The 18,146-nt window shown below is 39.8% G+C and overlaps 1 protein-coding gene across 2 annotated transcripts; it reads right to left on the reverse strand.

The window, feature by feature from the left end:
• Window positions 1-263: 263 nt before the first annotated feature.
• jmjd4 (jumonji domain containing 4) lies at window positions 264-16,829 on the reverse strand. Of its 2 annotated transcripts, none has more exons than XM_072570043.1 (6): window positions 16,261-16,829; window positions 9,452-9,617; window positions 6,629-6,754; window positions 3,046-3,313; window positions 1,758-1,829; window positions 264-577 (listed from the first exon to the last, which is right to left on the reverse strand). In XM_072570043.1, exons 1-6 carry the CDS (start codon window positions 16,514-16,516, stop codon window positions 266-268), a joined length of 1,200 nt encoding a protein of 399 aa, XP_072426144.1. In that variant the 5' UTR covers window positions 16,517-16,829; the 3' UTR covers window positions 264-265. The 2 variants fall into 2 exon arrangements, with proteins under 2 accessions (XP_072426144.1, XP_072426143.1); XM_072570042.1 differs by having other exon boundaries at window positions 1,758-1,904.
• Between the last annotated feature and the right edge of the window lie 1,317 nt (window positions 16,830-18,146).

Genomic DNA, 18,146 nt, shown 5'->3' on the forward strand with positions numbered 1-18,146 from the left:
CCATTTCCAGAATTTTTTCCCAAACCAGCGTGGCATTTGAACTCCTAGATTTATATTTCAGTGACAATCATGGAACTTTTGTAGCCATTATGTTTATATTCTTTATCCTTTGCAGCACAGTTTACACCAGGCGAAGCAGCAAGTGTGACCCTGGTTGCTTATTTCACTTCTCTCCCCTTCCAATCCCAGAACGTACCTTGGAATCCCTTAACAGAAAATAAAGAGTTACTAAGTGGCTTGGTTTACAAGGAATACAAGTAGAATATTATGACGAGACAGCATCCTTTATTTCTTTAATCTCATCCAGCAGGTCCTCTGGACGAGGATCCAACAAGTCTGAGTCTAGCATACTGAAGTTCTCATTGGTGAGCATTGAAGTCAGGACATCTTCAGTCTGGTGTAAATCAAATACTGAGTGACACACTCCGAGAGTGGATAGTTCTGCAGGATATGTCCTGTGGAAGGCTGCTGAGTCTCCTGAAGTAGCCTCCAATACTGCTATTCTATTTTTAGCAATTATTTTCAGAAAGGTATAGAATTCATTGTAGTTGATTCCAGTGCACGATTTCAACAGCAACTGCAGCAAATAGGAACAGAACACAGACATTGGTCATTAGAGAGAATAGAGTTTGTATGTTGTTAAAATTTTAAGCTTTTGGTGGTTTCTTCAAACATTTAACACATCATAAATTTAGAGGTACAACTATATCATTTCTAGTTTTCTGAAGCTACAATTTGTCATATTGTGCATCTGGAGATCTATGCTTCTTCAATTTTTCACAGTATCAGAGTGTGAAGACTGTTTTCACCTGTTAAGTACAAAGACACCATTATATATTTTTCTATTTAATATGCAATGTTGAGCTTCACAATACTTGTATTGGGAGTTAAACACTGGTCAGATTTGGTTAAGCATATAGAACAATCAGATGCAGAGTAATGCTCCTTTCAAAAATATCTGACAGGTCTAGTTGAAAGAACAATGTGTACTGTTTACATAATGCTTACATTACTGTATTTAAAACCAAGAGATCTAAATTGGCTATTGAGAGAACATAAGCCCAAATCCCTCCATGGTGATATAGATTTGGTTTAAAAAGCTATTGATGATGGTAAAAATGAATTGATTCACTAATTTCTTCAGGAAAGGAAACCTGGTATTCTTATGCATATTGCCTATCATGTGATATGGGATCACTTCATATGGTGTTGCCTGCCTACCTTCTTTTCCACCTATCCACTCCACCCTCCCCTCCCCCCGACCTATCACCTTCATCCCCTCCCCCAATCACCTATTGTACTCTATGCTACTTTCTCCCCACCCCCATCCTCCTCTCATTTATCTCTCCACTCTTCAGGCTCTCTGCCTGTAATCCTGATGAAGGGCTTTTGCCCGAAACGTCGATTTTACTGCTCCTCGGATGCTGCCTGAATTGCTGTGCTTTTCCAGCACCACTCTAATCTAGACTCTGGTTCAAAATTGCTAGGAAACCAAGCACTAAATGGCAACAAACATCAGATTTAGGTGCTCCAAGAAGATGGTCTTACTACACTGTTTGGAGGGCCATGAGCAATGTACGATCAATCGTGGCCCTGGAGACGATGCTCACATTCTGAGAATTAATAAAACTTATATTACTATGTTGTGTTCCATTTCACAAATCAGCTTTTTTACTTCTCTAATTTATGTTTAAATTCAAATACTGCTGTCATGAAGGGTAAACAATAAACAGATGAATTACTCTCTCCTCCAATACCTGACAATGTTGATTCCAACCCTCCATATGGTTCTTCCACTCTCTGATCTCTTCCTGGACTGCCATCAGCTCCTGTTGGAGGAATTGCCACATGATGTCAATGTTGCAGCCATTCAGCCAGTTGTGGTTAATGGAGATGGTGTCCTCCTGAACAGAAGAACACAAAATGACTTATTATAGTTGTACAAAGTCAAGAGAGAAATAAATCTACTATGATGAGCAATCATGACAGAAAAATTGAAAACCCAATACCGCAAATTAATTAGAACATAAAAATGTGTTCCAATTATATCAGGTTGTAGGGCTTTTGTGCCTCAAGAGTAGTGACTTAGACATCCCATATGAAGATGCATGCAACTTAATAGGATACCCTACCTTGCAGGCACCATCTCAAGGGCTCAGATTTTATGGTAGGATCCTTCTGAGCTGCTATGTGTTATTTCAAGATATCAATGTGGTCAAGTCTGAGAATGTTGCAATTGTCCAATAATCCTCAATATTATAACTGCGACAAATCATTGCAATGGAGGAAGCTACAAGGAGCTACTGTCAATTCAAAACAAATGCAAATCTTGAACATTTTCCTTTTGTTTGCAGAGACCAGATTCTTGTAAATGAATACATGTTGCCTATAGCAAGTGTAAATGAGCCATGTTATGAACTGGACTGATTATTTCATTTTGGTTGTTAATGTAACTATTAGGTTCAGTTGTCCAATTGTGAATCACATCAAACAGTTGATTATTTGCTTTGGATTTTGCAGTTAAAAGCTGGTTCAGTACAGTCTGTATGCTGCCTCATACAGCAACCGAAGGAACCTGCTGTTTGATTCAAATTTCCAATCATTTGGGACTTTTAGCTGATATATCTGACACCACACAGGTACTGAAGTTCAGAGGTAATATGCTCAGTTGTGGGTCAGAGAGTATCGTATTCTGTTCGTGGAAAATACTATTTGTGCACTAAATGAATTGTAATGAAATAGCTTAACTTATTCTTTAAATATTTATAACTACTTTGCTTTTTTGGGAGAACTTGAAGTTGTGGTGGTCCATTTGCAATGTTGAATAATGGTGTGAATAGGATAACCATTATCCTGCAGTTAGCTTTGTTGTGATCTATTTCTATTAACCTTTCAAAGGTATGTAAATGGCTTAGGGCTTGTTCAGAAGAATGCTAATCAGGCCATTATTACAGAGCATGAAGCAACACAAATCCCTACTTGTAGATTTCATGGTCAAGGTTGCTTTAGGGTATATAGAGGTATCACAAGGTTTGTTTTCTGTACCAGATTGTAAACTTGATGGTGCCAACTGCTTGGAACAAAGATGACCTCTCCAGCATCCTGCACCACCTCAATGGGTTGGCAGCACTGACTGTATTTTGGGTAGCGATTCTTGTCCTGCAGAACTGGAGACTGGACATCATAAATAAGGTTACCACTGTGGTCCTTCAAATGTTCCTCTTCACCAGGTGGGAACAGCAGCCACTTCTTCCGCCCACAGATGTTGGCTGACCAGCTGTATGATCGGAACACATCAGCATGAAATGGTGTCCTACATGAGGGAGGAGGAAAGGGAAATGTATCATGCCAGTGTGAAGCTGGAAATATTTTGCTAAATTCTTCGTTTTTGCAATATCCAGTTTATCCATTAATCTAATAACCTAATTTTCCATCTCAAGAAGGGATTGGTCCAGAATTATATTGAAAACATATCTGGTCAGAGAGCCGTTTGGACAAATGATTTAGGAACAGCAGTAGGCCACTTAGCCCCTCAAGCCTGCTCCACCATTCAATCAGATCAAGATCTAACTGCAACCTCAATTCACATTCCCTTCTACACTTGATAATCTTTCATCCCTCTGCTTAACAATGATCTATTTATCTCTTCTTTCAAAATATTGAAAGGCTCTGATTGCACACCTTTTGAGGAAGGGAGTTACAAAGACTCATGACCCTCTCAGATAAAGAGTCTTCCTAATCTCTGTCTTAAAAACCACATCCGTTATTTTTAAACAGTGACCCATAGTTCTAGAATCTCCCACCACAGGAAGCATCCTTTCCACATTCACCTTGTCAAGCCTCCTCAGAATCCTATATGTTTCAATCAAGTCCCTTCTTATTCATCTGAAATCCTACAGATACAAGCTTAACCTGCCAACCTTGCCTCTTAAAATAATCCTCTCATTCTTGGTACTAATCTCGTAAACCTTCCGTGAAATACTTTCAACTCCTTTGCATTATTCATTTAAATAGGTGTGAATATGTACATAGAACTCCAGATGTATTCTTACATATGTATACAACTCTGTACAACGCAAGTATAATCTTATAACTTTTGTATTCAATTCCCCTCACAGTAATGATAAAATTCTATTAACTTTCCTGTTGTAACTGTATACTAGCCTTTTGCAATTCATGCACTAAGACACTTAGATCTCTTCACATCTCTTTCCCACATTATACTCTATTTGCCAGATCTTTGCTCACTCATTTGACCTATCTGTATCAGTGTCATACTTGTCCTCTTCACCACTCACTTATATCATTAGCAAATCAGGCCCTTCATCCAAGTTACTTATAAAAATTGTACATTGAGGCCCATCATTGATCCCTGTGGCAGACTACTCATTACATCTTGCCATCTACTGATATCAATATGTCATCTTCTACACCATAACCTTTTAACCTTTGATGTGGGATCTTATCAAATATCCTCTGGAAATATAAACACAATACAGCTGTTACTTCTTCAAAGACATCCAACAAATTGGTCAAACATGATCTACCCTTCACAGAACCATGTTGACTCTGTTTTATTATTTTAAACTTTTCTAAATTCCACGCTGTAACATCTTTAGTACCAGCAACCAACATTTTCTTTATGACAGATGTAAGCCTACTGGCTTGTAGCATCCTACTTTCTGGCTTCTTGCCTTTTTGAATCAATGAGTTTGCTACTTTTCATTCGAATGGAACTTTCCATGAATTTAGGAAATTTTAAAAAATTAAAGATTTGCATCAACTATCTCATTATCCACTTCTTTAAACATCTTGGGATGAAGTTCATCGGAACTCAGGGACTTGTCAGACTGCGGTTCTAATTCTGCTTTCTCTCCATTGATTCTGCCAGATCTGTTGAGTTTCTCCAGTGATTTTTGTTTTTGTTGTTGTTCCAACTGTTTGCTCAATATAACTTGCTCAGAGCTTGTAATTTTCCTGAGTTCCTCCCTCCCTTCCATTTCCTGATTTGCAGCTACGTCTGGAATATTAACTGTATCCTCAAGGGTAAAAACTCCTGTAAAATATCATCTGACATTTTATTTTCCATTATTAATTCCTGACACTCAATTTTTATGTTAGTTGTTCTTTACTCTATATAATATTCTGACTAATCCTCTGGCCCACTATTTATCTTCGCAGTGATGAGAACCATTCGATTGGTTGAGCTTTAGTTTGTTAATAGCTGTAAGTGGAAAAGCAGTCAAGAGACATTTTTAGCCACTAATCTGAAAATATATTTCTGTGTGTGGGTGCGGGAGGGGGTAAATAAACCAAAAAGCTAAAATAAAAAATTCTAACAACACCTAAGTCTGCATAATCATTGTTAAAGTGACAATCATTGCTTTATAGACAAGTGTCAATTTAACCCACCCTTGAAACCTGTATCTTTGATCTTCAGAGTTTTATTTTCTTTGCTTAAGGAACAGTGGAGCACTACTATTGGTGTATTCTTCCCAGTTAAATAATGACAATTGACTTTTGACAGGAGAAAGTGCCTTGGTTTAAGGTCTCATCTCACAGAAATGGAAAACTACTGCTCAAACTTACAGGAATTTAAATGACAGCCTGTTTCCTTTAGTATAAAGGTCAATAACTAGTGTGCACAAATTGAAAACAATCGGCAAAACAAAAAAGATTCTCTGTTTGAATTATCTTCTGGAATACACTATTTTAAAGGTGGGGAATGCAGATTTAATGATGGCTTTTAAAGAGAAATTAAAAATATTCCAGAAAAAGAATAACTCCAATAAAGTTAAGGAGAAATCTCTTCACAGAAGAAAGTAGAAGTAAAAAGGTTATGAACTTTGTGTCATAAGTAGTTGTGACAGATGCTTTGAAGGGAAATCTAGAAAAGGACATGAGGGAGAAAAGAAGGATTTGCTGATAGATGGAAGGAGGCTCATGTGGAGAATATACAGTGTTATGATTGTACTTGGTTGTCTGGCATGTTTCTGTCATGTGCACTGTTTGGACACAAACTTCTGAATGGGCCAGGTGTCTCGAGTGCTGCCCGCAAAATCAATGAAACACTGGTGCTGACTCTTAGCAGGCAGACCAGCCTCCCAGGTACATAATACTTAGGAGGACAACAGCAGACAACCTCATGACTGAAGACCCTGGAAATAACACCTTATCTGCTGCTAGAGCTGGTCACTCAGAGGCCAGCCATTTTAATACTTGGCATCGTCATGGGGGTGTGAATACTGCCTGAACAATAACCCCAGAAGTCCCAGTATCGAAGACCACTCTGCCTTGAACAGCAAAAAACTCAGTCCATGCAGGAAGAGGATGTAAGTGGCAGTTAGTTTAGCACATATGGGTTTCAAATGCAGGTGGGTCAGGAGCATTATGCAAGTGCCTTTCTGCCTGAAACTTACTTCTGCAGCTACATATTCTGATGTCAACTCTCTCATTTAGAAAGGCTCTTGCTTTTTCTGTGCCTCCTGTGGAACTGAAACATTCTACTCTATTCAATTCTATATAACTGTGTAGGAGATTTACATGCATTTCATTGTCTCCATTTATGGATAACTCAATGTGTCCTTTGTTTCAGGAGTAAACTCTTTTTGGCATGAGAAACACTTACCATGATCCTTTGGGGCCCATGTAAACAAAACGATAATCGTCCAATTGAATAGAGTCCCAGTATTCATTCAGCCAGTCAGACTGGAAGAAGAGAGGAGTACTGTATACCCCATGATCAGGGAAAACCCTAAAATCCAAGAAATGGCAAGGTTAATTCAGGAATATTACGTGTGTAAGAAAACATGTTCCTTTGATCAGCAAAATAATCTGACCCATCTGGTTCAATCTTGCATACTTTGTTCTTGAATCCTCTAGTCCTTTGATAATTGTCCTAGTTAAATATCTTGCTCAATCCCATATCCATACCATTCTAAACATTTGCCAGATTCTCAAATTATTTTTCTCTAATAACGTTAATAAGTTTGTTACTTGGGTCTTTCTTCTTTTAGTCAGTCTGGTCATTCCTTACCAAAATTCATTCTAGTGCATGCATTTTAAGCCCTTTTAGCCTTTTATGCTGAATTAGGATTCATTGTTCACACTGAATCTGGGAGCCTTGAAAGTCCAGTTGCTGTAGCTCCAATACACTCAGTACATGAGAGGAGAAAGATTTAAAACAGACACGAGGGGCAACATTTTTACACAGTGAGTGGTTCATGTGTAGAATGAAATGCCAGAGGAAGTGGTGGATGCGGGTACAGTTACAACGTTAAATTTAGATAAGCACATGAATAAGAAATGTTTGGGGAGTTAGGAGCCAAGCGCAGGCAAGTGGGAAGAGTTTAGTTTTGGATTATAATTGGCACAGACTAGTTAGACCAAAGAGTCTATTTCCATGCTGTGTGATTCTATAATTCATTTTTAATTTACTGCCAGCTTAATTTATTTGAGTTATATACTTTATAATTTTGGAAACACACTTTCAGTCTTGTTCCCTCATCACTGACTAACTAGGACATTTGAGGACAGCACAAGACTATAGACACAGAAGCGGAAGTAGTTATTCAGACCATTGAGTTTGCTCCACTGTTCAATGAGATCATAGCTGATTTGATAATCCTCAAATCCACTTTCCTGTCTTTTCCCCATTACCTTCATTCCCCTTACTACTTAAAAATCTACCTCAGCCTTCAATATACTTTACCACAGAAGCTGGGGCATTAAGAATTTCTCCTCAATTCTCTCTTAAATGGGTGATCCCTTACTCTGAGATTATGCCCTCTGATCCTAGATTCTCACACATGGGCAAAAAGCCACTCAGAATTTACCCTGTAAAGCCCTGTGTCATATATTTCATTCTTTTAAATTCCAATGAGTACAAGCCCAACCTACTTAACATCTCCTCATAAGACAATCCTTCCATATCTGGAATCAATATAGTGAACCTTTTCTGGACTACCTCAAAATGCAGTACATCTTTCCTTTGATTCGAGGATCAAACTGTTTGCAGTATTCCAGATGTGGTCTGAGTAGTGCCTTAGGTAGTTTTAATAAGACCTTCTTATTTTCATTCTCCAGTCCTTTTGAAATACATGCCAACAGTTGATTTGCCTTTCCTGTTAACTGCTGAACTTGGATGCTGGTTTTTTTGTGATTCATGCACTCCCAAATCCCTCCCTGCTCTATCTTTTTTCAGTCTATCACCACTTAGTTTAATTCTTAAGTCTTCTATTTTTCCTGTCAATGTGCATAACCTTATATTTTCCCATACTATATTCCACCTGCCAAATTATCGTCCACTCACTCAACTAGTCTGTATCCCTCTGTAGCCTCTGTCATGTTCATTACTTGTCTTCCCACCTGTTTTTGTATCATCTGCAAAACTGCCAATAGCACATTCACTACTCCCATCCAAGTCTTGATTATGCAGTCCCAGTTGTATTCTCCGGATTACAGTTTGCCAATCTAAAAATGCCCTCTTTATCCCAACACTGTTTTCTACTAGTTAGCCAAATTTCTAAACATACTAATATACTATCTCTAACACCGTGTGCTTTTATCTTATTAAGTAGCTTATGTGTATACCTTATGGAATACGTTTTGGAAATCTATTGGTTTCCCTTTGTTCATCCCCAAAGAATAATAATTAAATTCATCAGATATGATTTCCACTTTATGAGACCTCATTGATTCTGAATGTATATATTATGCATCCAATTATGCTATGTGTTCTGACTTGGAAACAGTAAATAAGTAATAGCTTTTGGTGATCAAGGTGTGTGTGAGAAGTTTAAAATTATCCTGCTACCAATCATGAGTGGAAGGTTCTTGAAGCATTGGACTGTGATTAAGAAACTGTGCGTCGGCCTGAACTGGAAAGTAAGAGTTGTATGGCCTTAAAGTTGCTGCTCTGTATTAATAGGTATTATTTATAACCTAAGTAAAGTTTCCTGAGTTACTGCACAAGACTGATTACTGTTGCCTTCTTGGTTAATTCAACAGGTTAATATTGGGATTTGAAATTAAATTATATAAAATGTCTAAAATTGACCCTCACACAATTGTCCCCAACATCTAAGTAAGTTTGATGGTTCAGTACAGAACAATACCTTACATTTACACAGTATTTTATTACATCTCTCAAATAATATGCAAAACATTTCAAAATGAATTGATGAAGTGCAGTGACTACTCCTTTGTAGGCAAGGCAGGGTTAGTTTTCTATTGTGGAGCTTTATCTACACAGACTAGGTTAACACTATCCAGTTAAGTAATTTGGCAGTTCAATCAAGAAGACATAGGAAGGCTTTCAGCCCATTGATCGCAGCTGCATTTTTAGATAAGCCACTGCATCACCTAAGCTTTGATGACTGTGGGGCTCGGGTAGAATGACTTGACAATTTAAAATGAAAAGTAACAGGATAATTATCCTGCATGCACTCACCTGTGCATGTGCCAGTCTTTCATGTACAAGCAACCCTGTGGAGATGAATAGCCACTCTCCCTGTGTTCTCTCCAGTAATTGAGGTAGTCCCTTAATGGGATATTGTGCTTTGGATTTGCATTGTATTCCTTCACATCACAGTTGGCCACAGGGACAACAAAATCTCCTATTAATACAAAGGAGCAATAAAGCAAAATTATATGGAATGCACGGACAGAAAAGACATCATTTCAGAACTAAGTGCAAAAATAACAATTTAAAGTTTGGACCTGTGTAAAGAGTTACTACATGTATTATGCAATGTATTATGTATTAGACATTTTAAAATTTATATTTTTCATGGGATTATTTTTGAGATGTGGGCATCACTAGCTGGCCAACATTTATTACCCATCCCTAGTTGCCCTTGATAAGGTGGTGGCGAGGCGCCTTCTTTAAGTGCTGCAGTCCATGGGCTGTAAGTTGATCCACAATGTCCTTAGGTAGAGAATGCCTGGATTTTGACCAACAACTTGAAGGAATGGCAATACATTTTCAAGTCTGGATGGTGAGTGGATTGAAGTGGAACTTGCAGGTGACAGTGTTTCCAGCTATCTGCTGCCCTTGTTCTTCTAGATAGAAGTGATCATGGGTTTCAAAGTTACTGTCTAAGATTCTTTTATGAATTTCTGAAGTGCACATTTGGATAGTACACACTGCTGCTGTTGAGCATCAGCAGTGGAGAGAGTTCATTTTTTTGTGGATGTGGTGCCAATCAAGTGGGTTGCTTTGTTCTGGATGCTATCAAGCTTCTTGAGTGTTGTTAGAGCTGCACTAATCTAGGTTAGTAGGAAGTATTCCATTACACTTCTGACATGTGCCTTGTAGATAGTGAACAGGCTTTGGGGAGTCAGGATTTGAGTTGTTCGCTGTGGTATTCCTAGTTTCTGACCCGTTCTTGTAGCCACTGTTTTTATATGGTGAGTCCAGCTGGGTCTCTGGTCATTAGTACCCTCAGGATGTTGATAGTGGTGGATTCAACAAGGGCAACACCATTGAATGTCAAGGGGCAGTGGTCAGCTTGTCTCTTATTAGATTTTGCCTGTCATTTTTGCTCTTTCATAATTGCCCTTGAATTGTTCAGCTATCACGGAAAGCAGGCACGAATCAACACATAGATCTGGGTCTGGTGTCACACAACAGCCACAACAGGTCAGGGTGGCATTTTCCTTCCCAACGGCATTGGTGAATCCGCCTGAAATAACTCCACAAAGGCTGGTATTCCAACACCAAGTCAACATTGATTTACACATGCACAGTACATAATGCTGACCCAGCTAGCTCAGAGTCAGCTCTGAGAGCATGCAGAATGCCGGACACTCCTGTTTTATATCTGTCAGCCAGGACTCTCTGAATGGACTAGATTAACAATCCCAGTCAGGGAAATCATATTCTGCAAGAGCCACCTGGCTGACCTCGTTCCAATCACTTACACTATCAATGACCAACTCTCAGGAAAGATTTCAGAAGTGCATCCCACAATAATTAAATATCTACTTTGCACAGCCACATAACTCAGAAACATGGAAACGACTCAATTTCCCAAGTCAGCAGGTTGCTGGGGTTGGCTCACTTCCTTGCTGCCACGGAGGTATGTAGTCAAGGTCATGTTTTACCCCAACTCCCAGCAATTGCCAGTACTGTGTACGGAAGCTTAGAAAACTGATTTCTTGCTCACGGAACAAACAGTATGATGTTGCAGAATCATAGTAACATGCTACTAGTCACCCAAGGAGACATTGTTTAATATAGCAGCTAGCAACAGTTGTTGCAGTTTGATTGGAGTTTGATAGCAAGACAAAGTTTATTTATAAAGTACCTTACATTAGCTCAAGACATCCCAAAGTATTTTATGGTTAATAACATAGTTCTGAAATGTGCTGACTGTTAAAGTACATAAAAACTTCCAGATGGTGAATTCCTCCCTTGGGCTGATATAGGGAAGAGGTACAAGAGAATCCAGGTTCTTACTGCTATAGAAAATTACTAAATATTAACCCATTATTCTGGTTCCGTACCACAAGTCACATTTCTTGTCACTAGTTTGCATGGAAACAGTCTGAGGGTGAATCAAAGCTTTGTGTTATATCTGCCTCCAAGATGAGCTGTGGGCCATAATCCACAACATCACAGGGAAGACATACATCTATCTCTGCAACATTACTTGATTCCACTCTTGTCTCAGTTCAACAATTGCTGAAACCATCACCCATGCCTTTTTCTCTCTTGACTTAACTATTTCAATTGTCAACATCCGAATTCTACCCTCTCGAAACTGGAGTTCATCCAGAACTCTGACCTCATGTCCTCACTGTCTGATTCACCCAATACACCCTTACCTAGATTGGATCCCAGTTAACCAGCACTTTAACTGTAAAATTCTCATTTAGCAGTACTGGCTCAAATGTTCTTAATATAAAATGCCCACTCTGTCACAGTTTTTTGTCTTGCACACATCAGGACAATTTGGAAGAATTCAAGCTGAGATTTAAAATGTATAAGCGTGCTGATTGGTTGGCAATTGGAAAGTGATTGGTGAAGACATTGCCATTGAGAATGCAATATCCTTACTGGTCAGTATACAAATTGGAATTCCTACAATTCCATGCACTGTAAAATATTTCTTATTGGCAAACTTGCATATAAAGCCTGAGCAATTAGCTCACCATGAAAGCTTAATGCTGAAATATGACACATCAAAACTAGTCCTCGGATAATGGCCATCTTGGTCAAATCATTCCTCACAATATATCATATGGACTTAAGAATGGTTTCTAGATAGCCACTGTTGGTCATGGAAAATGCCAGTCTATCTCAGATTACTGTCGAACAGTAAAGTATTGCAAATGTTTGAGCAATGGGTGAGCTAGTGGTTTCATGATGTTCCAATGCGGTAGAAACACTAGTGATGTTGTCACAAACAGGATGCTGCTGTCAAGCTGAAAATGCAATCTGCCTATTGCATAAAACTAACATATGAATTTCAATGCTGATGTGAAACCAGGTATGTAGGCCATACACGCCAAAGACTGGTGGATTGTGTCAAACCCTATATCTCATTGGCTGTTCACAATAGTCAAGGGACTCACCATATCAAAATAGCCTGCGTTTTCAAACACTACAACACAATATCTACATTAAATGTGATTCTGCAATTGGATGACATTTACTGGATAATCCTGAGTGTGCAAAGAATTACAATGATTTTAAGGTTGTCAGTCATAGTCACAGCGTGACGTACATTTATGTATTGGACACTACATATATTAGTACACAGGGCTCCACTCACTGCAGACAGAAATAACGTATATATACTGTATCTATTTCAACACAACAGTCATTCACTGATTCAATTCTCATGGCAATGCTTTGATGAATTAGAGTCAACCTACCTGGTTTAAAACTTAAAACAAAACTTAGCTGTCCTATCAGTCAACATCAACTAGTGCATTCTTCACTGCAACATCTCTAACTATCAGAATGATCTTACCAAACACTCAGTGATTCTCCTCTTATACACTATAAATGTTGGCTTTCTTTAAAACTGATATTCTTATGCACTGTCCTAATGGATGCAAGACAAAAAGCTTTCAGCAATACTAAAGTTCTCTCTGCTGTTTTAAATTCCTCTCCTACCTTTGTAATTTCTTCCAGCATTTGAACCCTCTAAGGTATTTTCAATTGTATAGCCTGATTTGTTGGAAATAACTTATATAGAATGGGTTTCTTATGGCTTTTAGTTTAGGATTGTGACCAAGTTGACACTAGGATGGTCCATAGCACAGGCATTATAAGATATGGAATTGTTATACTCATGGGAATTGGGGTTGTGTTTTCTCGAATTGTAGTTGAATGAGCAATCAAAGACAACCGTATTGGAAAGGGGGTGTGTCAGCTGTTGCTTCTCTTGAGCTTTTTGTCATATTCCTATTAACCAGGGCTATGTTGACATCATGGGCACATTGTGGATCATTGTCTCCAATGAGTTCTCCAGAGTGGTCCAGTCAGTGAGGCGGTTACTTTAGTATCCTGTTCTAAAGAACGGTCACTGGATACAAAACATTAACTCTGCTTTCTCTCCACAGACCAGCTGAATATTTCTAGCAGTTTTTGTTTTATTTCTATTTGTTCTTTTTTTATTTTATTTCCAGCATCCACAGTGTTTTTTTTTAACATTAGTGTCTCAGCGGTCTGCTCTGATATTTGAATAGCAGCATGGCTTTCCTTTACACATGTGCTGACCATGTGCAGGAGAGGTTTTGATGTAGAGTCATGAACCACATTTAAAGATTTCCCTTGTGGCCTAATAACCATTCTTTGATTTGTGGTGGTGACTGAAAGACTGAATGAAAGCATTGTGACTGTCGTCAGCACAGTTAAGTGGTTTCATTTAATTGCACATTCAGCAAATCACTATGGTTGCAATACTTCTCCACATTTTTGGTGTTGCACTCACGAGTATCCAGGGGAAGTCTCATCACCTTTACAAAGCTATGTGCACACCATTTGCTTTTCTGTGTTCAGGGGGAACATAATAAGCACCTCTTCCCTTGCATGAAGTGCAGCTATCACTTTTCTGCAAGAGCGAGGCACTGAACTCAGAGCCGTAATCACCTTTTTACAACAACTGGCCCAACTCTGATGCTGCAAGTTATGTGAGCAATTTCTTCATAAAGCAATTTCTTCAGATAAGACAATACTGGTTCTGATTTAGATGCGGCTAAGAGAAATGTTCCTGGAGGACTCACGATGGATAAAATCTCCTGCTGAGTATACATCCACAAATATTTTGCTGCCTCTATTATCTTTTGCTCTCACATTGTAACTTAAGGGGAATTGCAACTGTAGCATTTATAAATGGGAGAAAATGATCTGACTAGAACTGTTATAGTCGCAGAAGGTATTCTTTATATCAGGAACCACTCCTTATTGACTTGCCAGGGTTGGACGGTTTGAGCTATAGGGAGAGGCTGAATAGGTTGGGGCTATTTTCCCTGGAGTGTCAGATGCTCAGGAGTGATCTTACATATGTTTGTAAAATCCTGAGGGGCATAGAAAGGGTAAATAGACAAGGTTTTTTTCCCTGCGGTGCAAGAGTCCAAAATTAGAAGGCATAGGTTTATAGTGAGAGGGGAAAGATTTAAAAGGGAGCTAAGGAGCAACATTTTCATAGAGCGGGTGGTGCATGTATGGAATGAGTTGCCAAAGGAAGTGGTGGAGGCTGGTACAATTACAACATTTAAAAGACATCTGGATAGGTTTCTGAATAGGAAGGGTTTCAGAGGCTCATGGACCAAATGGGACTAGATTTATTTAGGATATCTGGTCATTTTGGATGAGTTAGACTGAATAATCTGTTTCTGTGCTATACATCTATATGACTGTATAATTCTGGCCTTATGACAGTCTCCATTTTTAATTGCTCTAACATGATGGCTATGCTGTCTAATGTTCTAGAATCTTCTTATTTCTTCCTGCCTTTAGGAGACTATTTAAAAATCACTCTTTTTGATCAATCTTTTGATCATCTTCTTTGATAAGTCCACATGTGACTACACTTCAAATTGTTCTCAATAATACTCATCGTGCTTCTTAGAACATTTCCCTGCCATAAAGGTGTAATGCAAATATGCTTAGAAATGCATGTTGTTGTTGGGTAACATTGTGCATTATAGTGTCTGACTTTCAAGGTGAGAATGGTGTCACTGAGTTGCCAACCAACATCAGGATTTCGAGCTATGAAAATATGTGGCACCACATTCAAACTAAAACTGAAATAAGGTACTGAAAGAAGGGAGAGTGGAAATTACAGAAGTACTGTACATAATTTTCAGTCTTTCTTAAATTCAAGAGTAATGTCAGAGAATTGGAGAACTGCAATTCAAATAATTACAGGCCCAATAATTACAAACCAGTCAGTTTAACTTCATTGATGGGAGAACATCTAGAAACAATAATTCTGAATAAAATTAAGTCACATGGACAAATGTGGATTAATTAAGAGCCAGCATGTTTCCTTAAGGGAAAAATCATGTTTAACTAGCTTGTTAGTTTTTTTGAAAAAGGGAACAGAGAGGATTTATGTGGACAATACTGTTAAAGTGTGCATATAGATCAATAGCCAACATGTGTACTGAATCCTGATTTTTAACAAGTCTTACATCCTCATTGCTACCTCTTTGAATTGTTACAGCATTACTGAGAAGTTACTTTTAATTCCTGAAGACATCAAGACAATCCAAGAGTGTTTGCAGCAATCCTTGTCCAAATATCTTCTGCCCCATTTGCCGAGGCCAGTGATGCCTACTCAAGGTTATCTCAGCATTGGAGATATTACAGGGTCAGCCCAATTGTCTCCTCATCAACCAAACCACAGTCAGGATTAGCAACTTGTGTTTTGACAGCCACTAATAACCAGACATCTAGGCTAATATTCTGGGGAGGTTGGTTCAAATCCCACCACAACACGTGCTGGAACTTAATTGAATTGATAAATGTGAAATATAAATATTCTACAACGAGAATCATTGATTGTTATAGAAACTCCTCTGGTTTACTAATGTCCTTTGGGAAGGAAATCTACCACTCCAGATAAAATAAACGTTGGATTTAACTGCTGTAGGCAATGGTCCAGCAAACCACTCAGTTCAAGGGTAATTGAAAATAGTCGATAAACTGGGACTTTACCAGCGTCACCCACATTCCATGGGAGAGAATGATCTCCCCTACCTCTTTCAGCAAATATGCGACCAAGATAAAATGGGACTAACCAAAATGTTTCAGCAAGTGCTCAAAGTCAGGCTTGCCATCCCCTTTCACCCACTCTTGCCTGCTCCTCCAACCTTCTGTAAACTCAGGCGACAGTATGCACGGGAAATTGGGAAGCAGAAAATCCCTGAAAAACTGAGAGTAACTCCGATCTGATTTCCGGAGGTAATCAGGTTTTCGACCTTTGCGAAACTCTCCATATGAAGTCCTGTCACTCCGGAAAAATACCAGTGCACTCTTCAACGTTTCCTCGTCCATGTTCAGCAGTCAGGAATCTCACTCCTAATAACCCTCACATTAAATGATCAGACTCCTGCAGCTTTTCTTTCCTCAATATTCCTCGCTGAACAACTACAAATGCTGAATCTGTTTTAGGCTTAAAAATAATGGAATAAAATGAATAAGAGAACACTTTCAGTCTATAAATCCCCTCTAAAGGAACCACAGCTGATCAGATTAATGCAGAAAACCACCCATTAGTAATGTCGCCCCGGACAGCTGCTTGTTGCTAAGTCTCTATTATTCAGAGCAACTCCATCTCCGTTGAACACGACTGCCATGTTACAGCCGGGTACCTGGACCCTGGTGCGCAGCCGCAGATGCGAAATAGGATCATTGACTCCCGGAGGGGCGGGGTCAGTGATTGACAGGAATTGGGGAGTGGCGGGGTCATGCGCGTGATCGACTGGAAAAAGGCCGGGGCAGGGTCATGCATGAGATTGACAGGACCGCAGGAGGGGCGGGGTCCGTCTGTGATTGACAGTCGATGGACACGGGGCGGGGTCAGTGTGATTGACAGGAGATAGGGGCGGGGTAAGTATGTGAATGACAGGAAATAGGGAGGGTTACACCCGAAACGGAGACAGTGAGGACTGCAGATGCCGGAGATCAGAGTTGAGTGTGTGTTGCTGGAAAAGCACAGCAGGTCAGGCAGCATCCTAATGAAGGGCTCCGCCCAAAACATTGATTTTCCTGCCCTCAGGGTGTGGGTGGGCTGGGGGCATGGATCTGACCAGGGAGTCATGGAGGGAATGTTCTCTCTGAAATTGGGAATGAGGAATGGCATTTTTACTGGGAGCGGCAGGGTGAGAGGAGATGTATGGGATTAATGGTGCTGGAAGAGCACAGCAGTTCAGGCAGCATCCAACGAGCAGCGAAATCGACGTTTCGGGCAAAAGCCCTTCATCAGGAATAAAGGCAGTGAGCCTGAAGCATGGAGAGATAAGCTAGAGGAGGGTGGGGGGTGGGGGTGGGGAGAGCGTAGCATAGAGTACAATGGGTGAGTGGGGGAGGAGATGAAGGTGATAGGTCAAGGAGGAGAGGGTGGAGTGGATAGGTGGAAAAGGAGATAGACAGGTCGGACAAGTCCGGACAAGAGATGTAGTCCAGGTAGCTGTGGGAGTCGGTCGGTTTGTACCATCTCTGACACCTCCCTCTCCTTTCTGGACTGCTCCATTTCCATCTCCGGTGATCAATTAAACACAGATATCGGCTACAAACCTACTGAGATCATACATCCCTTATTCCCAATTCCTCAACCTCTGCTGCATCTGCTCCCAAGATGACCAATTCCACCATAGAACATCCCAGATGGCCTCCTTCTTCAAAGACTGCAATTTCCCCTCCCATGTGGTCAACGATGCCCTCTAGTGAATCTCTTACACTTCCAACACCTCCACCCTTTCACCCTACCCCTCCAATCACAGCAGAGACAAAACCTCCCTGGTCTTCACCTTCCATCCCATAACCTCCGGATACATCGCATAATCTTCCACCCACCTGCAAACAGACCCGATCACTAAGGATATATTTCCCTCCCCAGCCCTCGCCGCATTTCGGAGAGACCATTCCCTCCGCAACTCTCTTGTCAGATCCACACCCCCCATTA

Source organism: Chiloscyllium punctatum, chromosome 5, assembly GCF_047496795.1.
Source record: "Chiloscyllium punctatum isolate Juve2018m chromosome 5, sChiPun1.3, whole genome shotgun sequence".
NCBI classification, from domain to species: Eukaryota; Metazoa; Chordata; class Chondrichthyes; order Orectolobiformes; family Hemiscylliidae; genus Chiloscyllium; species Chiloscyllium punctatum.

Bases quoted from the DNA above. Each gene is read 5' to 3' on its own strand.
- jmjd4 (XM_072570042.1), bottom strand. From the start codon at position 16,516: ATGGACGAGGAAACGTTGAAGAGTGCACTGGTATTTTTCCGGAGTGAC. The intron at 1,905-3,045 runs GTACAGAAAACA...TCTTCTGTTCAG, and splicing joins ACCATCAAGTTTACAATCTG to GAGGACACCATCTCCATTAA. The intron at 578-1,757 runs GTATTGGAGGAG...TATTTGCTGCAG, and splicing joins GTTGGAATCAACATTGTCAG to TTGCTGTTGAAATCGTGCAC.